The sequence below is a fragment of the Corvus kubaryi genome, unplaced genomic scaffold (assembly GCF_017639235.1).
Source record: "Corvus kubaryi isolate FWS band 111438036 unplaced genomic scaffold, C.kubaryi_AGA036_p1.0 37285, whole genome shotgun sequence".
In the NCBI taxonomy this organism is placed as follows: domain Eukaryota; kingdom Metazoa; phylum Chordata; class Aves; order Passeriformes; family Corvidae; genus Corvus; species Corvus kubaryi.
This window is the reverse complement of record NW_024581089.1, coordinates 117,824-140,697: the sequence shown is the minus strand read 5'-3', so window position 1 is coordinate 140,697 and position 22,874 is coordinate 117,824. Positions and strand designations below refer to the sequence as shown.

The following is a 22,874-nucleotide window of genomic DNA, read 5'->3' as shown; positions in this document are numbered from 1 at the left end:
GAACTGGCAGGCTGACAGACAATGCTGCTACCCATGGATACCTTCCTTCAGCTCCAGTAGCCCTTAATCCCGCTCTGAGAAGTGGCTCTGCAGAAGGCACAGTGTTCTGGTGCTCTGGGCTGCTTTCGGGGGCTGCCTGCATGTCCATGTGCCCAGGCTTTCCCCCTCTTTTTTTTTCCACCCACAATCAATTCGAAAGGATCATAGAATCACAGACTGGTTTGAGTTGGAAGGGGCCTTAAAGCCCATCTCATTCCACCCCCTGCCATGGGCAGGGACATCTTCCACTATCCCAGGTTGCTCCACACCCTGCCCAACCTGACCTTGGACACTTCCAGGGATGGAGCAGCCCCAGCTTCTCTGGGCACCCTGTGCCAAGGCCTCATTACCTAGTCAAGAATTTCTTCCTAATATCTAATGTAAACCTACTCACTTCCAGTAAAAGAGTAAAGAAGTTTATCACTAGGCCAGATCAATATTCATGGACAATTCTCCGAGCCTTCTCTGTATTCTTTTCAACTTACAGAAGTGTGGGAAGAGAGGGAAAAAAACCAAAAGGCAGAGAAGTCTTCAGGGTGGGCCATGTCCCAGAAATTTGTAGCTCCCTAAAATCAGCATTTTTGGACAAGCAACCCAATCCTTCCAACTGTGCAGTCTGATCTAAATTCCTGAACAAGGCTCTACTAATGAAAAGGACCTATCCACAATTTTCCCAATGCTAGGGCAGATTTAGAACACAGGTGGACTGGCCAACAAATAAACTGCAATGTCACTGACTGATCACGGGTTTTATCAGGGTAACTCTGTTGTTATATCAAGAACGTACATAGATCCATGAGATACACACACCTCTAAGCAGAATAGCTAAGTAGATGATTCCCAGACAAGAAATATTCTTCCACGTCTGTTCTGCAGATTTTTTGGCCATTTCTTGTTGCCCACAGATAGAGTAGTAGGTTATCTTACATTACAATAGATACAGTAAACTAGATTTGTCAGCGGTTTTTGTTTTGTTTTTTAATTATTTTTTACTAAAAAATAAACCAAACAAAAATACTAGCGTTGAATTTGAGATCTCAAAATTTCCCCATAACACTCCGATTTCTTCAGACTCTAATGCTCATCAGAAAAGGTCATTTCAAAGAGCAAAACACAGCCCTGAATGATCAGGATAGTAAGGACATCCCACAGTTTGCAATCTCCCAGCTCCAGCTGCAAAGTCACAGCCAGGGCACACCTTGCGTTCCCCCAGCTGGTGGGTTTGCAGAGACTGCCATGGGTGCTGCCACTACACCCTTGCTTGCACCTTGGATGGTGATTATGCCTAAGTGCAAAGCTTTTTAGGGAATTACGTCAGATGCAATGATTTGGCATCTCCCAACCATCCAAAAACCCCCAAACGAGTAAGGCACAGCCACAGATTCAGGTTTTCCACTGGGAGAAGAAGCAGAGTTCATGTGCTAGCTATTTCAACTGCATTATTTCAAAGATAGTATCAATAAAATGTTAGATTAATCTTACAGCTTTTTACTAAAAACATTGGTGAGCCACATTACCTCCAAAATGGTGGTGTAATTAATCTTACTGCTTAGGCAGAGTACTTTAGGAATAGGTTCAGCAGAGGTAAAGAAAGAGACATGAACAGAACAAAAAACTAACAAATGCGACAGATTAAGTTATTTGGCAGGAGGCGGATTATTTCATATAAAATTACGCCTTTTACTCACAAACCAGCCACTGACCCTTGTCACACATCTATAATCCTCCTAAATACCACACAGTTTGAACTGAAACAGCAAAATATGACCCATCTCTAATTTACACTCTCTGGGTAGGAGTTGCTTCTTAAGATGAACAGCAGTGACAAACTGACACAGGTGTACAAAAGTATTGCTGAGGTAGATCAGGTACAGTCATGGAGCTGTGGAGGTCATCAAAACAACCTCACCCAGAGCCTTTTAGAACGTCTTATTTTATTGACTTAAGAAACACTGCTACAGCAAAAATTTCTGGCTCGTTTTTCTCCTCTGTTTCCTATACTCACCACAACACACACAGAAGACCTGTGCTAACATTGGGTTTTAACCCACTGCCTTATCACACCATGGCCCTACAGGGAGTTCAGCTCCACACTGGGACAAAACAGAGCCACCCTCACTTGGTTTTCTATCATGGACAGGGAGGTGCTCAAGAACATTTTGTTTTCACGAAGCTAAGTCCAAACCATTTATGTATTTGTAATCACTGTCAATATTGTGGTAAAACCTGCGAAGGCACCAGGGCTCCACCACATGAATGGATATCAAAATCACTCACCTTTTGATGAGTTTAAGAGGGTAAGAACACACTCTTCTGAGCGTCTTTGCTCCCACCACTAACCGCTCATTAAACAAGAGTACAGAATCATGGAAGGGCCCTCAAGGTTCATCTCATCCCATACTCTGGCATGGGCAGGGACACCTTCCACTATCCCAGGTTGCTCCAAGCCCCATCCAACTGGCCTTGAACACTCCCAGGGACAGGGAGTATCATTTGCAGTAACAGTTCACCAGAAGGTGAGGGTGACTGTGATTTTATTTGTTGCATGATTTTGTTCAAAGCCTTTATAAAAAAGACCCTTCTCATTTACTTTTTTCTTATGAGACATGTGAAAAGCCCAAGCAGAATATATAAATATTCCCAATACACACCCCTCAAATTTTACAAGTACCCTATGAAAACATTTTGGAAATAAGATGTTCTGAATCTTTTTCTAAACCAACATAGGAATACAGAATTTTTCATGCAGGATCACTCAGGTTTTCATCCTTAAGCATCAAGTGTCATCTGGTGGATTGACACAGAACTGCACCAAAGAACCTCTCACAAAAAATTTTACTAGGGAGGAAAAAATAAATGAACTAAAAAGAGAGAATATTTACCTAAGGCCTCAGAGATTAAAAAATAGAAGTCCAAACCTCTGCCAGGTGCAGGTATTTAGAAGAGGATCAGCCATAAGATTCTTACAACACATCCAGGGATTTGATGGACTTACCTCACTGAAATTCGGGAAACGCAATTTTTTTTATGACTTACTGTCCAAAAGCTACTAAAAAGCTGTATGCCTCCAACAAAGACATAGAAAAATCTCAGTCAAATATTTATTTAGCTTTTTAATCTAATCTGAGATCTATAAGTGACTATCTGAATCTGGAACTGGAGCTTTAAAGGAAAACAGTCGCCTTGGGTGAAATGTCAAGCTGTTTTCCCTCATGAAGAAAAACCCAAAAAATTTAGAAAATTAATCAAGGCCAACAAGGATGCTGCAAAACTTTAAATAAAAAAGCAAACATTTAACTAGAAATCAAACTTCCTATTTCTTTCAGTGCCTTTGAAACACACATTCTGTGCTCCTCTCTAAAGCAACATTAACCCACTCTGATATCATGATTTTAAAAAACAGACATCTCCTTTCTTATCACTAAAGAGAAGTAAGAGACTGAGCCAAGAAGAGAAAGAGAGATTGCAAGAAACTCCTTCTAATGAAGCTCCTGGAGACAAATAATAATAAAATCTAAAAAACCAAACCAACCAACCAACAAAAAAAAAAAAAAAAAAAAAAGGAGCCTTTGCCAGGATCACCACAAAAAGATTATTTTCTATCAGTTTTAATGCTTCAATTTGAAAAGTAATCCCCCCTCCAATTAATATGTTAAAGACATTGATTTTGAAATATATTTAGCAATCTTGATAAGCAAACAACGGGGCACATACCTCCAGGAAACACTCCAGTTTATAGGAAGAAGACAAGTGTTGACCATCCTACAAAGCAGAAAAATCAGCAGCATCTTCCTGGCCTTTCAAAAAATTTCATTGCTTTTTGTGGAAGGTCATGGCTGCTGATGGCACTAAAGCAAGTTTTAATTGTGTGAAATTATGGCAAAAGCCAATTGCCAGAGAGGGCAGCCCAGCCTCCACAGCATGGCTCTGTTTATCAAGGTCCTAGAATGATTTGGGCTCGATGGGATTTTAAAGATAGTCTCATTTCAACAAGATGATGCTGCCATGGACAGGGACATCTTCCATTATCCCAGGTTGCTCCAAGCCCTGTCCAACCTGGCGTTGGGCACTTCCAGGGATGGGGCAGCCCCACCTTCTCTGGGCAACCTGTGCCAGGGCCTCACCACTCACACAACCAAGAATTTCTTCCCAAAATCTAATCTAACCCTGCCCTCTGGCAGTGGGAAGCCATTCCCCCTTGTCCAAGGTCACTCCAGGCCCTTGTCCGAAGTCCCACTCTAAATCTCTTAGGGACTCTTTAGGCACTGGAAGGGGCTCTAAGGTCTCCTGAGAGCCTTCTCTTCTCCAGGTTGAACACCCCCAGCTCTCACAGCCTGGCTCCAGCCCCAGCTAGTACAATCATAGGACTGCACGCTTTAAACTCCTCTTGTTTATTTCCTTTGCTGTATTCATGTGCATAAAGGAATTTAAGCTGGGCCCCAATGAAGCCAATTTACTGGCTGGAGTGGTTGGAATTCCTTTGCAGTGCTCTGCAGGTGCTCTCCTGCTGACCTGTGATCCCTCTCCAGGTTCTGGGCATCTCTTGCTATCACTGCCATCAAACCAGAAGGAGTGGGATGGATTGAGATTCTCCTGCTTTAGTTTTTTGGGTCTAGTGGCTGAGTTACATGTTAGACTGGGTTGTTCTGTGTTATGAAGTCAGACTCCATCAACTTCATCATGATCCAAAATAAATTTGATGAGCAAAGGACACCTTACCTTGCAGACACAGAATTAATCTGCTCTCTGACACTTCTTCGCTGTGTGGGATCAAAGAAAAGAATGACCAAGGCTCAGCTGGAGCCTTGAGGCATGACCCCACCAAACTGGCTGTCAAACTCCACTGTGCAGGTTTTCCAGGGGCTGACAAGGGATGTGTCACCATCCCCATTTTAGTGTTAGCCAGAGAGTTCCTTTGAAGCTATCTCCCAACTCACTTCATGCTACTGTGTTTTGGTTTGTAGCTCATCACAGTCTCGGAGCATATGACCTGTTCTCTTTTAAGAGGAGAGGCATCCAGTGAGTGCGTCAAGCACACAACAGCTGCTGACAGGCATGTGGTCCTTCATGGCCTACCATGAGCTGACCTAATGTATAAGCCCTTCAGACTCACACCCAGGGCAGTTGGTGGTCCCCAGCACCACCTTCCTTCCACAGATCCAGTTCTACAGGCTGCAGTAGCTACTGATGTAGACATGGAAAATACAAGCTATTTTTCCTTTCTTTGGTATTTTTAACCTGAAAGTAAACATTTTACATAAGCAAAATCTACCACTAAATATGAAAAACTAAGAATACATCCTAAGCGGAACATTTATCTCATTGCTGTTTTCAGTAAATTGATCTTATCTCAACTCATGATCTTTATCTGTTTTGCCTCCAATTCTCCTATCCAGCTGCCATGGGGGAGAGAGCGAGTGGAGCATGGTTCGGAGAGTCTTGAGGGGAACGCCAAACTGGGGAACACCATTCCCAAACCATGACACCACGAAACTAATCATGACCATACAAAGAGCAGAAAACTTGTCACTGTTTATAATAATCCTGACTACATATATAAAACTATGGTGTGCCCAACATCAACTATAACTGCTTCCCACTCCTGAATCAGAAACAGAAATACTCGAAGAATTATTTATACTCTTCCCTTAAAAGCCAAATCCAGTCTTCCCCCAAACCGGACACAAGAGAGAAGGCAACCACAAAGTCCAGTCTATCCAGGAGAAAGTGAGAGCAGACTTCACAGCGGGAATTTCTAACAGGCAGCACCCACTGAGAAAGGGTTTGTAAGAGACTGCTTATCTCTGCATCCCAAGTCACAGTTGCCACTAATAAATGCCAATGCTACAAATGCGAGCAGATCTATCTGGCTGCAAGGGAGACCATGCAGTGTCTATGCACTCTGGATCAAGCTGAAACCTTAGAGGTTATCCAAAACACCACCAGTTCTTCATGCAAAGAGTGTCTTGCTAGTAACACGCTAGCCTAGATCCAGCCCAAGATTTTGGGCAGCCTTAAAGCTGAACCAAGTCCAGCAGGGTTTTCCAGACAGTTCAAACAACCTAATCCTCTTTTTTACAGACTCCAAATAAAGTCCTCAACTGACCAAGATGAAGTATGGAAAAGACAAAAAGCTTCAGGAGATCAGAGGAAACAAAGCCAATCTTCTTCTTGACTTTCTCAATTGCTGTCAGAGGTCCAACTGAGACGACAAAGACCAAAAAGCATTACCTCAAAGCTCAATTCATAGGTGGCTGATTCAGTCAAAGTGTAAGCACTGTATATTAACATCTAAAAGTTCAGCTGTTTCAATTATACAGTGTAAATCAGTACTTGAAACAGGTCAAGTTTCTGATTCTCCTGATTAGAAACCATCAAGCAACCAAGTGCAAAACATGGTCTACCTAACTGCAGAGAAAGCCAGAACACTATAGAGTAGCACCTTACCTCTCAGCAACTTCCTAGTTCCATGCCCAGTTGTTTCGGGTGAAATCTAAAAATATTCTAGGTAACTAAAGAGGTTAATACAGTTATACATATATTAAAAAAATCAATACACTGCAATACACCATGCATTTACCACTGGTGCTCCAAGGTAAAGATATGGTCTTGCTATTAGTCCTAGCAGAATAAAAAGCTCCAAACTCCGCATATATAATAAGAGGAGCCCTCCTCCACAAACTGCAGGGCAGCAACAGTGCCAAAATTAAGTTGTGTTACAGCTCGAGGCACCAGAATGTCTTACTGCAGTGCCAAGTAAAGCCACTTCAGTGAGGAGTCCTCATGCCCCATTAGGGATTGCAAACCCTGTGTTTAGGAGCATGGAAAGAAGCTGAGAGATTTACGAGAATTAGCAGGGCTGTATCTTGATTTTCCTACAACATCCACTTTTTCCAGTGAGGCAGATCTGTGGTCTTCTGAGGACTAAATCAAATGCCACTTTATTCAATACAAAAAGATGTAACTCCACCATGACACCAGCTTCCAGCTAAAGAAATCTTTTCCTGACTTACATCTTACAGATTCCTTAAACACACATCATTCTAGTTTTGCCTTTAGTGTTGGTGCCAGGACTTCTGGCTGCCAGCACAGTAGCAACTCAAGTTTGCAACGGGGGAGGGGGGGCAGGGGAACATTCTTGACAATATTAGCAGTTAGGAGTTTCCTGTAACACCAGCAGAGCACTGGTGAACAGCTCAGAAATGCAGAAAACGATTTTCTTCTCTCAGACTTGATCAGCCATTATAAGGTGCCAAGACAGCCTCTGTTACCACTGGGACTGCCTGTAGGACCCCCAGAACTGCTGCAGAACCAACAGTTTAGACTATTCCCCAATGAATAAGACCATTGCAAAGCTCCTTTCTTTGGCAGAACCCAAATTACCCCACTTTTCAGCATCCCATTTTTCCCCTGCCCTCATGTAACCACCTGAGCTGCTGATCAGAAAACATATTTACCTCAAGAATGACAGATAGCTTTGACTGCTGCAATTTTCCCTAATCTCCAACTGAAAGAAATCTAGTCCTTCCAGATGGACCCATGTACTTCACAAGCTGAAGCACAAAAGGAACTTCTTCAATCAATTTCCACTGTAACAAATGCATCCCCATCTGACAAAGAGGAAAATGAAAGGGGAAAAAAAAAAGTTTTGTTCCTACTTTTATTTTCCCATTGGAACAGAGGAGTGTAACAGGAGGTAAACTTTTTTTTTTTTCTGCCATTTCCTGCTCTTAGAGACAAAAGTCTTTCATGCCACATAAACATTAAAACTCCTATCAAGCCCATAATTAGAGAGTGGAAAAGATAATAGAAAAACTATTTAAAATAGCCTGGGCTTTTTCCCTAATGATATTGACATGTTGAAGACAATCCTTAACTGTAAAGCACCCCAGATCTTAAAGTCAAATTACCTTACAATCTGCATTCTCAAATACATTAAAGACAATCTAAGGAGATTACCCAGAACTTGAATATGGAGAACACTCATGACATGATGTGTAGGGAACTCTACATTTGGTTCAGATCTCTGACCATACTTGGGACCTAAATCTGGGGAAAATAAATACCCATTTTCTTACAAAGCTGGATCTAACTGCAAAGGAATATACTGAACACCTATGAACCCAGGAGAATATTTTTTTCCCCCTAACAAAACACTGGTCAGTATTTTCCTCTGCTGTACTGGGTCTGCTTAGTATTGCCAGCTGACTACAGCACTAAAAACTCGAGTATCAGTGCTTATTTCTGAAGTGTCATCCCAACAGAATCATGTGTCCTGGTTCCAGCCAGGAAGGGGTTAATTTTTGCTGCAGAATCCAGAGGTTATTCCATACCACTTCACATCATTTTCCAGGATGGGGAAAGGGTCCCTTCCAGGTGGCATAGCATGGTGTGGTCAGGTATTGTCGAGGGTCCTGCATGGTGATTAGCACTCACCTGTGAATCATTGCCCTCTTTCCTGTTCATTCAGTATTATTATTGTTGCCTTTATTGTTAATTTTCTCACCTCATTGCTGTTTTCAGTAAATTGATCTTATCTCAGCTCATGATCTTTATCTGTTTTGCCTCCAATTCTCCTATCCAGCTGCCATGGGGGAGAGAGCAAGTGGAGCATGGTTCGGAGAGTCTTGAGGGGAACGCTAAACTGGGGAGCACCATTCCAAAACCATGACACCATGAAATTAATCATGACTGTACAAAGAGCAGAAAACATAATAATAATCCTGACTACATATATAAATAATAATAATAATCCTGACTACATATATAAAAAAAAATAATAATCATAATCCTGACTACATATATAAAACAATGGTGTGCCCACATTTACAAACACTGCAAGCCCACTTTTAATAGTGGGTTAGCCTACCTGAACTCAGAAGATAATGCTCCTTTTCCATGCAAGGATCCAATAATGTATAATGTGAACTAAAGCTGAGCTCATATTGCAAAGGATCTGCTGTTTGCCTCCACTGGGATGAAGCTATTCCAGCATGTATATAACACCTGATGTTATTTTTGAAGGTCTTCTTAAAAACCAAACACACCCAAAAAAATCCCAAACAAACAAAATAACCGAACCAAACAAACAAAATAACCGAACCAACCAACCAACCAACAACAACAAAAAAACCAAACAAATCAAACAAAACCAACCACAACATCCCTCCCCTCAAAAAAAACCCCACAGAACCCTCCAACATAAACAAGAAAACCACCCCCAAAACAGTACTTGTAACAAAGATTTTGGTATCTTCCCAGCCAGAAGACTCTTAGCCATGCTGGCCAGACCTCAGATGAGTTTACATGGACAGCCCCAAAAAAGCAGGTGCTAAATATCTGCAAGTTGCTTTACCAGAAGAGAGCTTAAAGAGTGCTCTTAATTTGGAGACTAGCACAGGGAAACTAATCAAATCTAAATGCAAATAGTTCTTTTTACATGGTCAGTATGACAGAAGTTGAAGGAAGGAAGAAACTGAAGGTGTTTGCATTAACTTTCTGGAATAGTTAGTGTGCTGGGAATGTATTCAGAAGCAAGTCTGCCTGATGGAGTGTGGGTCTGTCAGCTTAGACCTAACATTTAGAAGACAATTGTCAACACTGAAAAACGGACTGGAAGGAAGGAAGTCATACTCCTGATTTCTCTCAAAAATCAATTAGTTCAAAAAAAAAAAAAATTTCAAACCTACAAGACAAAACCCAAGCCAAAAACCACATTAGATTTAATATCAGTAATCAACAAAACTTGAAAATGCATTTAGTTCCGTTTTAGTCCTTGTATTCAGACTACACCGAGAACAGATGTAATGGGTGGGACTGACAGAGAGCAGCAACGCTGACCTATCTAGGTCAACTCCAAGAAAGAGACCAGAGATGTCAATATCTTTACTGAATATGCTACGTATTTCAGCCTGACAACAGAAGCAAACACTGTCACTATCTAGCCTCTACAAACATTTCTAAGCTATCTGTAAACTGCTGTAGAAATCCACAGCTGAGCTACACTTCAAATCCTGCATAAATCAGCCTTTATCATGACTGCCATTAAATAAACATAAAAATAACAATGTAGAAAAAATGCAGACTTCCAGTTTTTGTGGGTTTTTTGTTTAAATAAAGTAGCTAAAATCCTGCAATTGTGACATTCAGCTCTTAAAAATGCATTTAATGTATTTCAAAAGGAAGAGAAAAAAAATTGGACACTATAATTTAATCAATACCAGCAAGCTGAAATGAAGACTGTACACCACATCTTGAATAGGCCAGCTGGGTGCAGAGAGTGGGGACAAATTCAGCATCAGCTGAAGAGTCAGCTTAAGATAACGCAACACATTTTCATCACTGAAAACCAAACCCACTCCAAGTCAGAGCCAAAACAAGGAAGTGTAACAATCTACATCCAGTTTCTGCATATTCATAGAATTATAGAATCACAGATGGTTTTCATTGGAAGGGACCTTAAAGACCACCACATTCCAACGCCCCCCGCCATGGACAGGGACACTTTCCACTAGACCAGGCTGCTAACATGGAAAAGACAAACCTATTCAATAAATGTGGTCCTTCTGAAGAAAAGTCTTGTTAATTGCATTTCTTTTATTCTGGACATTATTTACACATTCATTCAATAGACACACTTCCATAAGTCTATTACCCAGCTGTAACACCACCTACAAATACACATAATTAAGAAGCATCATTTTAAGCAGAACTCTGATTAGAAATCCAACAGTAACTTGAATGTTACCACCATATTTCCAGTTCGAGCTCCCTTTTGGATAAGCATTTTTCCAACAGACTGCCTTTCTCTGGGAATCTCTGGGCATGCAATCTGGCTGATCAGCTCTAGTCCTGTACTGGTTACCCACTGACATTAGAAGACATCCAAGACGCAATACCAAGGCAAAGCACTGCCTGCTCTGTTCAGACAAGGCTTTATCTTGCTCCAGCCTGTGTTAATCCCTGGAAGTGTGACCTCCCTCCAATATATCTATCTGGCAGCAGAATCATCAGGGGGAAAACTGTAAAATTTCTTTGGGCCATGTCTTTTAACACCAAAGTTGCTGAAAAGCATGCTCTGCTTCTAAGCGAAATAAGTGACAGTCATCATCACTACAACAGACTGAAAAATAAGGATTTGGATTTGAAGGTCTGCCACAACCCTTCTCAGCAAGGGCACCCCACTGCAATCCCCAGCATCATCTTAAAAAGTCCTTAAACTACCATCTGATTTTCAAGTCTTAAAAAAATTAACAAACAAAACCAAAAGGGAAGTTACAGAATCACGTTTGGACTACTCCTCCTTTTATAACTGTGCTCTATTTGAAAACTCTTACCATTTTAAAAAGAAAAACCAATTTTATTTCATAAAAAAGTCTTTTAAGGGCTTTACTGCAAATGATGATTCTGCAGTACTTTTAGAAACTAAGGCACATGTCATTTAAACATCTTCAATGCATTTCAAAAAATAGATCAATATATTGATTTACTAGTCAAATGGATATTAAGTGAAGTCTCATCTTATTTTCCCCACTACCTGGTGAAATAAAAAATCAGCTTTTAGTGCCAAGAGCCTCCTCAGTAGGTGCCTGAAGGACTCCCTGTGGGATGCATGGTTCTAAGGAATGACAACGATGATGGATTTTGTTATCATATTGCCACACCCAGAATTCTTCAAGCTACACCAAGAGATTACATGCTCAAAAGCCTCATTTAATACATAAGATCGCTTCTTCCATCACAAGACAGAGGACTATAAATTCAGTGGGGGATGGGGATTAAATTAAGTAAAATAAAAAATCAGGGAAACAGTAGCACAATTACAGAGTTATCCTAACTCCACAAACACAATCTATCTAAACCTCAATGTTTTGGATGTAAAACTAGAAGATTTAGAATGCTGAGAGCAATGCACAAAAATGTGCATTTTTGCAATCTGGTCTCCAGAAGGATCTGAAGACCAAGTCTAAGTTCAGCTCAAACTGCAGTAACTCAGGGTTTATTAATTTTTATTAGTCAGCCAAGCAGATGTCACAGCAGAAACATCTTGGGAAAAGATGTCACCAGGAATATCCTGGAGCTTCCACAAAACAGGAATGTGTCAGAGGGAAGAGACCAAGAACAGTGAGAAATGTAAGAGAAAAAAAAAAAAGGTAGGTTGATGCTGAGCCATATCAGTGGTACTTGAGGGTTCCTCAGGCACTGTGAAGTAGGACAAACAGGTGACCAGGACTCAACAGGGGTTTGGATGTTCATCCAATAAAGCTGATGGAATAGATCAGGAAACAGGAGACAGGATAATCTAATGTGTTTGGCAGATTTGGAATATACTCTTAGCAGCCAGTACCTTTGTGGTTGGGAGACCCAAGCAATGTAGGTGCAAAAGCAGATGTAAGGGAATCAAACAGCCAAGTTTAAAACCTGTGCTCTCAAGCTTTAAGACTTTTAAGAGCATTTCACCAAGCCTCTCCCAGATTACAGGTGCCACCTATGATTCCTGTGATTCTGACCCTCCATCAAAGAGAGAGGAAACCACCATCCTGTTGAGGCTCTGCTGTCATCAAAAATCATTCAGCAAGATCCTGCTCAATTCTCCATGGTGAAACCTAATCCAGCAAGGAGGGAGGAGAGAAAAGGGAGCACTAAAACAGTGCGCACTGTGCAGCTGGAGGCAACTCACCTGCGAGTTCCTTACAGCTTTGGATGAATCAGCTCAAACCCAAAATACAACACTTCGCAGAGAGGAGTGGGGTGGACCATCCACCCTCGGGTATATTGTCACAATACAACATTTTAACTCTTCAAACATGCAAGTAAAACTGTGGCACAACTCTGTATACAGTTTCTGTATATACTAGAAATTCTGTTATCAGCCATAAGAAAATTTCAATTTCCGTAGAGGCCATGAATTCTGTGAGCTGATGAACCCTCCAGCTTTAAGACGCGATCCAAATTTTAAAGAATTGGGTGTAGGGGGAAGAAAAGAAATAGTAAAACCACTTCTTGCTGCCAGCTATTCCTCAACCATTTGCTACAAAGGTTTTCAGTCTGTGGCCAGAACCCCGAAGCAGATGGACAAGTAACACAGCAGCTCTCCTATCCTCAAAATTTGCTTCGGCAGTTTCTTTGTCCTAAGAAGAGGATTAGCAGTTTTTAAAATAACTTTTGGGACTTGCATGGTCTGGGAAATACCAAAAAAACACTCTCCTTTCAAGGGAATAAGAAAAGCATCTGTTCTGCATTCCAAGTGAAGCAATTTTTTTGACTGCACCACAATCAAGATCAAGAAGCCATAACTCCAACCAAAGACCCAGTTCCAGCAACTCCACACTTTATGGATGAGTCAGGATTATTTAAAATTATTATTTTTATTTTACTATTTTGAGGAAATCTTACTCTCCCCTAGCTGTGAACACTTGCACTTCCACCAGTAAATCAGGAATGGCAAAGCAAGGCATGTATTTGTATAAGATGAAAAAATTTTAAGAAATGCATTTCTGAACTGCGCAATAATTAGAGGGGGACTTCTCCCCCCAACTTTGATATTTGGCTCTGCATTTCTACAGCCAAGAAACAGGCTGTAAGAATTTCAATAGCAATTAGTCAAACAGATCTGGGAGACCTCAGCAGGCAGCACTGTTTGTTCCTCCACGGGAAACTTCACTCTGCATGAATGACTCCCACAGCCAGTGAGAGTGATTCACAGAGGTGGAACACCTGGCTCTAACAGGAAATTGGAATGGCTGAGATTTTCCTCCAGGCAAAATTCATCTGCCCCCAGTCAGGGGCTTTGTAGATACTCAACAAAGAAAAAAATGGGAAAAAAATTTAAATAGAAAAACCATATATGTTACTTCAGTACAAACCCCTAAGAGTTCCAAGACGCAGCTGTACACTACTACAGCCTGGGGGCTGGACCTTAATCACTGTCAGGTTTTGTAGGCTGAGCCACAGCTCCAGTACAACCATGTCAACCAACAGCACAATTTTGCCTGTGGGGGCACAATCCCTTTTCCCACCAAATTTAAGAGGGAATACAATCTTCAGGTTGCACTGGGTTATGTGTTCAGTTATCCTATGTGGGTGCGCACCCCCCTGCTCTCCTGGAAGCTCACCAGCAACAGCATGGAGCTGCAGTGGTTGACCCAAGGGCCAGACAGCTACCAAATCCCGGGGGCTCCAAACACATCTCCAAAGGTGTGGCCGAGGTGGGTTTGTGTGAGGAAGCTCCATCCTCTGCTGAGAGCCTCCATGAGGAACCTTGCATATTTCTCCCCCAAGGGTGTGAGAACTAAGTACACTGTCATCCCCTGTCTTTCCCAGAAACACTGCAGCCAGCACAGGGCATGATGCTGGATTGTAACAGCAAAATCTAGGAATAAGACCAAACCCACGGGAAGCTGAGCTCTCATGGTATTTTAATCCACTAGTCTGCAGAGAGATCACTCCTTCCTTTACTGTATTTATTCAACTCTCTCTTAGTGTTACCCCAGAGAACTTTTCCCTTGCTTCTTCAGTGCTCACAGGTTAAACTCCCATAGCATTTTGTACAGGTTTCCTCTTTTACAAATTTCAGATTACTTACTAATTTTTACTTTAAAACCCTCTCTCTTTAAAATCTCTTCCTACGCCCCTATCAGGTTTTTTTGCACTGTACTCACTTTTTCCTTCTTTTCTATCTCAGTCTTCTATTCTACTACTTCATTCCCTTCAGTTTTTACACAAACATTTGTATTTAGCATTTTAAAGCTGTGGGTAAAATTCAAATCACGAGCCCCCATCAGACACATAGGGCCAGTGGCAGAAAACACAATATCTCTGTAAATCTCATTCTGGAAGTGACAACCAAATTACACTTAGCAGGTGATTCATATCAAACATGGTAAACCCATGTTTGGAGGCTTCTTTGGTTTTCCTTTCACGATTCCTTGCCCCAGTGTTTGGTACATTAACTTTCAACCCTGTTCCAAACTCAAGGCCCAAAATGATTGCTGAAGTAGCAAGAATCCCATGAATGTAAATATTTGCTCAGGGTTAAGTTACCAAGAGAGAATTTCTGCTCAGATCCTGCAAGCCCAAAAAGAAAGAACAAAAAGAGGCCAAGAGTTTAAGAAAACTAGACCCCAATGTTAAATTCCTTCATTATAGTCAGACACCTGCCTGTTTTTCAGAAGTATAAAATAAAGAGGAGAAACCTCTGACATCCAAGTGATATTTAGATGTCGCCCTGTCTTCCAAAAAATACTGGGACTACCGGGTTCTTCAGACTTTTAGAAATTAGATTCTTTAATATCAAGGCTGGTATCCTCCAAAAATTCATCCATCCAGATTGCCATGATGCCATGTACAGATGTGTTTGTTGCTTGCATACGCTGTATCCAAATGCTCCATCCCAAGGATAGAGGTTGGCCTTCCAATAACAGGCCGACATATAACCTGTGTCAACTTTGGACCCTGTGTTAGTGTTTTAGCCATTCACATTAATTAACCAGCTCAATGAGTACCCGACATTAACCGTAAAGGTAGCTGCACTTAAAGCAGTGGTTCTACATACTTCAGCAGAGGTTATTCAAAGTGCTCGAGGAGACAAAAAGGGCAAATACAATGTGTAATTTATTCATTCAATAGTCCAGCATAACAACGCTCTCTCTTTGAATATTCATTAAACAAAAGAATTTCTAAGAAGCAGAATCAAATTAGATAAATAAAGAAGAAATAAAGAACTAGAACAATCTTTCAAAAGGGGACATTTCAGGATTTTAAAATGCAGTTCCAGTAAGGTAATTGCTTGTGGCCATGCTGAAATGGATGAGAACCTACAACACTTCACAGCTCCTCACCTCTCACAGCAATGGCCAGAGGTCTGCTCTGTCCCTGTTAATTCTGTGAAGGTTCTGTCATCCCAAAACATGCATTTTGCCTATGGCTGGCAACAGATTTGAAGAGCATTAATTCTACATGATTATATTCACTGCTCGATGACTGTTTCTGACCCAACCTCAGGAGTGTCCTCTGAACAGCTGTCGATACTTCCAACACATTTAAATGTACTCTAGAGGCCTGCAAAATTTAAAAGTTTAGAAATGGTTATTCTTGCCTTTAGTACCTCTGAGCTCTCTAGAAAGCCACCAGCAATTAAGACAAAAAAGTTGGTAACACTTGACATATTTCTTGAAGACACAAAATATCTTTCTCAGGCTATTGGTGCCCAACACGAGTACAGAGAGGGACCAACAACGGTCATTCTGACCAGCCTCTTGGGGATGCCACGTGACAGTAAAGCCAGATTTACTAGCCCCACCACTAACGCCAATTACATCATTCAGGCAGTACCAAGTGTCTTAACAAAGGAGAAAAATCCCATATTAACACTCCTGCAACTTTTTTATGCTGATGGTTAACCGTGACAGAGACGTTGGTTTTTAGAGTTCATAACCACAGAATTAATTACACTAAGAGGGAGAGAAGAAAGACTGAGGGACAAAAACATCGTGCCCATATCCGAAAGGTTATTCAAACAGCCTGGCTTCCAGGTAGGAATTTCATCCCTCTGTTAATAGAGGGACCATAGATGAGGAATTGATGAACTCACTTTGCTGAGCCCCTCAAGGATCCTGCAGGGAGTCCTGCAAGAGATGACTGAGATTATGCTACGTCAACAACCTCCTCTTCTCAGCCTTCCACCTCAATTCTTCACCTAGCCCTCTCACAGCAGTTAAATCACTGGTTTTCTGTCTCACACAAGGGTCTTAATCGTGGACAAAAAACAAGAAAAGTCCAACCCAGAACATAAGAAAGCAGGTAAAACCAATAAACTCTTTCACAGAAAGACAAATTCACAACAAAAGTCAGTAAAACAGAAGAAAAGGCAGGGAGAACAGCATTTTGTGAGGTAGTGGTCAGGGACCACAGAGGCAATGTGCTTTCAATAATGCCACTTAACGCATCAACCCTGAGAAGCCAGGTCACAACTGCAGACCTGGGTATTTCTCATAGAAGGATATGGTGACTACTGCCAGAAAAAGCAATGGCCACACCACGCAGGGAGCAGAGATGAGCACGAGGCTATCACTCCAATTAGCATCACAGGCAGAGACACCACACACCAGCACATCTTCTCTGCACAGGCTGGCACAGCCCTCGCCCAGTACCCATGTAAAGAAAACACTCAGCATTGTAGTCTCAGGAACTCCTAACAACAGGCAGCACAGATAAAATGAACAGCCACAAACTGTGAAAATAAACACCAAAGGCCCATAAAGTTTTAAGATACTGCAAAGTGTAAAATGCAAATCTAGTTATACTAACCCTTGCTTTTAGGACGTGGCTGGGAATGGGAGGGGGAAAATAGAGGGAGGGGAAAAAAAAATTTCCCCTGGAAGCACTTTCCAGTGTACCTCACTATTGTTCCACCAACAAAGGCGTCTCAAATTTCACCACCCATAACCTCCAAACCAGCCAGAGTTCCGTGCTGTGACTTGAATGCCTCCCAAATGCTGCAGCGAATGCAACACTGAGCTGCAGACATCTACTTTCAATTTCATGTGGATTTGCACCCTGGAGGTCTGGGGTCCTGTGCTTGGGGGTGCTAGGCTCAGTTCTCCATGGAGAGTCCAAAGAGGTTGGCAGAGAACAAAAATGAGAGCCCTGAGAGCTGGTGCTGGGCATGCAGCATGGCTCAAGAGCTGTCAAATCATGGAAAGGAGTTCAACAATACTTCCTCCTATTTTCCCTCTCTCATTCATGCCCAAGTCCATCTTAGCTCAGCCTAACTCGTATGCTCTGTCTCCACATCTGAGAAATATATGAAGTCACATTATTTTTTACCTAAAAGAAACTTTCCACTAGTTCATAGAATTTGGAACAAGAGACGTATTTTCAAAGAGTATCAATATTCATCATTATGTAAGAATCACAAGTCACAGTCAGTCTCTCAAGTGAAACATCAAATTTCACATTAAAATTTGATAATGCCAACGCAAATGGATACCACAGTAGTTATTACTGCTTTTAATCTGCCACTTTTCACTCTACTCAAACAACATCTACATAATCAATGGCTCAAATGTCTAACACGGTATCTGTATTCAGGGATCTAGAAATATTTAAACTTAGGATCTAGAAATATATAAAACTTAGGTTTTACCAGTCACCTCTTTTAGTTTCAAATTGAACTTTTGGTGAATGAAAAATTTAAATTTAAAAATTAAAATGTAAATCTTAACAAATGGCTTGAAGAAGAAAATTAATCTTACTCAAAAGCATTTCACAAGTTCATAGCTTTAGTAGAAACCGGTGCACAGTCAGAGGAATCAAAGCATTAATCACATCATTGCTGCATGTACACTCCCTGCCCTTTCAATTCTCACACAGACCACTGGGTCACACTCACTGACCACAGACAGACCATTATTGATCCCAAATAATCGTATCAAGATCCCTAAAAAATCAGTCCAGACAATCTGGAAGAAACCCCATGCATCCATAATTGTTGAGCTTGGTCAGCAGGTACAGACAAGCTTCAGTCAGGAACATTCAGTGTTCTTTGAGCTTACAGACACATGGGAAGACAAAGCTGTTCCCAAAACCTCCTGCAGAAGTTAGCTGTTCATTTTTCGTTGAAAACCAGTAGAAAGCGGATGGACTTTAGGTAGCATTTCAGAGGGCAGCACTGCCCATGTCACTCCATCTCACATAGCTCGTTTGAGAACAAAGCTTTCTCAAAACCAAACACATTGAACCTGATCAGGGACCTCAGAGTATAAAATCATTGGAATACTTTGGAAAACCCAGCCACAAAAACTGCCTTGAAAACACTGCAGTGCAAACAATGCACTGATGAAATATCATCACCTGGGATTCTGACTTCCCAAGTCTGTCCGTCCTGGTGTCTCAAGGTTTCAACATCCCGTTTCCACCACTACTGACCTAAGACAGTCTTCCTCATTCTGGATCACACTAGAGAAGCTCATCCCATACAAAAAGCCATGAGGACCATCACCACTATGATTCTACTATTTTCATTGTTTTGAATATAATATTCCCCTCTTGCACCTCTGAGATACTCCAAGACAAATACACTCTGCAGTCCTGACCTCATTCTACATTATCACCTCAGCCAATGTTGGGAGTTGGGGAGACACCAAGAATTGTGTTGGTCAGTATTTCTGTGGCATTAGTACACCATACCGGATTTCCTTAAGGAAAGCACGACCTAGTATCAACCCCGTCTTTCTTCCCTGCCTGCGTGGAAGATGCTTTTCAGGCCTTAGATCTGCACACTTGGCAAGAGGCAAAGGTCCTCTGGAAAGAGAAAGTCCCGTCTTCCCTTTCAGCAAGAGTTCCAGGCATACATTTAAATGCAAGAAGCTGCACCAAATGAGACTGAACAACAGCAATTCCAGCTCCATTCAAGAATGATTCCAGCCAGGACTATGCAAGCAGGGCACATCAGATCAGCGCCACAAGAGCAAGCAAGCTCTACAGATTTCCCTTAGATCACCACACTCTGAGTGCCCTGACTCTGAAAACAGGAATGAAGCTCACTGAAGAGCATCAACCACACTCAAGAAAATCACAAACATACACATACAGCGGGTTACATATTCCACCAATCTACAAGCAACTAACACGACAACCCTGGCTTCTTCACTAACAGAGCAGGAGGCTGCTAACATAGGCATTTCAGCTACTGCAAGCTCCAACCCATGTGGGAGGACCAGCCTCTAAAAATTAATGTACTGAAGATTGGTACCCAAGAAGTTCAGTTGGTGCCAGAAGTCAGGTTGCCTGAATATCTCTGGATCCAGGGCAGATGGGGATCTTCAGCAGCTCTGCAATTCACCATAATCTCTCCTAGGTTGATCCAGCCTTTACCTACCCACGAAGCAGGGCAGAAAACTTCCAGTTTTTAAAAATAAGAATTTATTTCTTCAAAAGAAGGAGTTCCTTCAAATGCAATCTCATTTTTATCATTTTTCTCTAGCTTTATTAAGGTAAGAACACGTACAATATAAAGAACTGGGTCACAAGTGAGCTAAATCAGGAACAACCCAGCTTGCTTATTTCAGGGGGTATTATAAACACAGCTCTGCTAGTTGGAGTATGAACTCTAAAACATCTTCCTAGCATTGTGAAAAACAGCTCTCTATGAAGAATAAACTTCTTCTAAAGAATGCAAGAATACTTCTACCAATGTATTCATCGCCACACATAACCCCTTTCCATCCTGCATACCTCTCAACAAAACCAATTCTGGTCATTAACAATTGCCAGTAGTCTCTTCCACTCCTTGGTGCCGCTGCGTATCAGGCACTGCAAGATTCTTTTATGTTGCAGAGCTATTTTCCTTTGTGTTAAAATTCCCTAAAGCTTGCAATGGAACTAAGGTAGAGCATATCCCTGTAACATACTTAAACCACTCTTAATACTTGGAATGGAAAATGTGACATAGGTACTGAGGTTTAAATAACAGCTACAATGCATGTGGCCAGTTTTCTAAACATAAGGGGTTTTTGGGCTTCTATTTTTCCCCTTCCTTTTTTTTTTTTTTTTTTTTTTTTTTTTTTCTTCCCAGGAGAATGCTGGTTTTACAGAGACAGCCAGCTAAATGTAACAGACCATTATGGTTCTGAGATTTCCAGTGTGCAACTGGAAATAGTTTATGTTTAGCGTACTAACAGTTCCAAAAGGTATTTAAAAAGGAGAGAGAGGGAAAAAGACCTCAGCATTTCATAAGTACCTAAACATGTATTGGCAGGAAATAAATTTAATCTATACAGTTAAATAGCAGTTTTACTGAAATGAGTGTTTAACAGAACTGATTTTGTGTGGTTTTAGGAGAACTAAAAATATATTCACACAACTCGGTGGTGCATTTACTCAAACATGGATTCCCTGGCCATTGTGAGCCGCACAGGGACGCCGGGTCCAGGGTGTGTGTGCGAGGGCAGCTCGGGGTGAGCCCGCAGCCGGCGCTCGGGCGTCCGCGGGGAGCGCAGCCAGCGCCGCTGCGGGTCGGGCCTGGGGAGGGCGGGCCGGCCCCGCGGGCGATGGGTTTGCAACAAAACCGCGCCAGCGGCTCGCGGGGGCAGGGAACGAAATGAAAAAAAATCAATTAAAGAAAGAAAGTTAGTTGAGCGCGCCCCCGGGTCCATGCGGGCTGCTGCGCTCCACTGGCCCCCGGCTCCCCGCGGCGAGGCGGCCCGACCCCCGGGCTCCCCGCCGAGGGCGCGGGCGGAGCGGGGCCCTTGCGCCAGCAGAGCCAGCGGGACCGCGCGGGGCAGCCCCTGCCGGCCGGCGAGGGGAGGGGAGGGCAGAGAAGGGGAGGGAGGCGGCGGCGGGGGGCTCCGCACACCTGGAGCGCGGCCGGCCCGGGAACCACCCTCCTCCCGCTCCGCCGCAGAGACCCCGCGGCCCGCCGGGACCCCTACGCCGCCCCGCTCCCGGCCCGGCTCCCCGCGGCCGCCGCAGCCTCCACCGAGAACTTGCGGGCCAGAGCGGGGCTTCCTTGGAATCGCGACCGGGGCGAGGAGGGGGCTGGGCGCAGCCTTACCCTCCGGCTCCATCTGCTCCCGCCGCCGCGCTCCGGCGCTCCCCGAGCCGCTGCGCGCTGAGCTGGGCCGGGCGGTTACAAAGGCGGCCGCCGGGCGAGGGGGGTGGGTTTCCTCTCCCTCCCACTGCAGCTGCATCGCGCCATGAGGCGCCGCCAGCGGGACGCGGCGCCCCTGAAGGCGGCGGAGGAGGAGGCGGGATGCGCCCCCGCCCCGGCCCGGCCCAAGCGTCAACGGGACACGCCGGAGGGGCCGCCCCGGCTGCCGGGGGACCAGGTGCTGCTCCCGGCCCGGGGGCGGTGGTGGGGAAAGGGCGCACCCGCCGGGGCTGGCCCCTCCCTAGGGCCGGGAGCAGGGGCCAAGGGGAGGGGGACAACACCCTTTCCTGCCCTCTTCCCGCCCGGCCCCGGGCAAGCAGCGCCTGCCGCTTGCGTGGCCCCTGGGTAGCGCTGCGAGGAGCTCCCGCTGAGCCAGACCCGTCCCGGGCTAACCGAGGACCACATCCCACTCCCCACGAGTGAACCGGTGGGCTCCGGGATACAGCTGCAGGGAGCAAGGGGCGCTCAAGCCCCTCACCACTCGCATGCCACAGGGAAGGTGTTTATGGGTCCCTGCAGTAAGAAAGAGGACGAACCCAGGGCGAAGCTCAAAATCACGTCACAAGCAATACAAAGGGAAACCCTAAGGGCTACAGGCTCTACACCGGCTGTTGCCCTTGGAGCCAAAAGCTTCTCGGTGCAGCTGCTGGGGGCGGCTGCGGGACACATGCTGAGGCCCAGGAGAGACCTCGAGCTGCGCATGACTTCTCTGACTGACCTGTTCTTCCATGTACGTGTCAGAGAGCAATTCGGATTCGAATTTTGACTGAGGGGACCAAACCCTGCCAGCCTCTTCCCACCTCCCAGAACCATTCCAAGAAACTAGAGCTTTTTAAACAGTCAGACCCGAAGGCCCACCTGATTTACTACTGTGTGCCTGGACAGGGAGTAGGACGCTGTAGCTAGGAGGGATTGCAGCCGAGTTGGAGGGTGATGCTCTCTTTTGTAGCCCTGGTGAAGTGCTCCTTCCACAGAAGGAAACCCTGCCTCTTCAGGTGAGGCATATATTTAAAGGAGAGCTTTCTGAGATTTAAAACCTCAGCTTCTCATCACAAGGAGTAAATAACACCGAGAAAAACAAATGTATTAAGCCTAAAAGTACCTATCAAGCAATCTATCTCTAAAAGCACAAAGTCATGTAAAACGGTCTTCACAAAGGCATTTAACTTCAGAAAAAAACTACAAA

The 22,874-nt window shown here is 43.5% G+C and overlaps 1 protein-coding gene across 4 annotated transcripts in view; it reads right to left on the bottom strand.

Annotated features, from left to right (window-relative positions):
- FGD3 (FYVE, RhoGEF and PH domain containing 3) overlaps window positions 1-21,928 on the bottom strand; it is a 102,570-nt gene extending 80,642 nt beyond the window's left edge. The window contains exon 1 of one of the 4 annotated variants that reach the window (XR_006015792.1): window positions 21,593-21,830. Coding sequence is in view for 3 of the 4 variants with exons in the window: in XM_042026618.1 (XP_041882552.1) it covers window positions 21,593-21,728 (136 nt within the window). In the remaining variant the exon portion in view is untranslated. Of the gene's footprint in view, window positions 1-21,592 lie in introns of all 4 variants that reach the window. The other 3 variants (XM_042026618.1, XM_042026614.1, XM_042026615.1) reach the window with 3 other exon arrangements.
- Window positions 21,929-22,874: the final 946 nt, after the last annotated feature.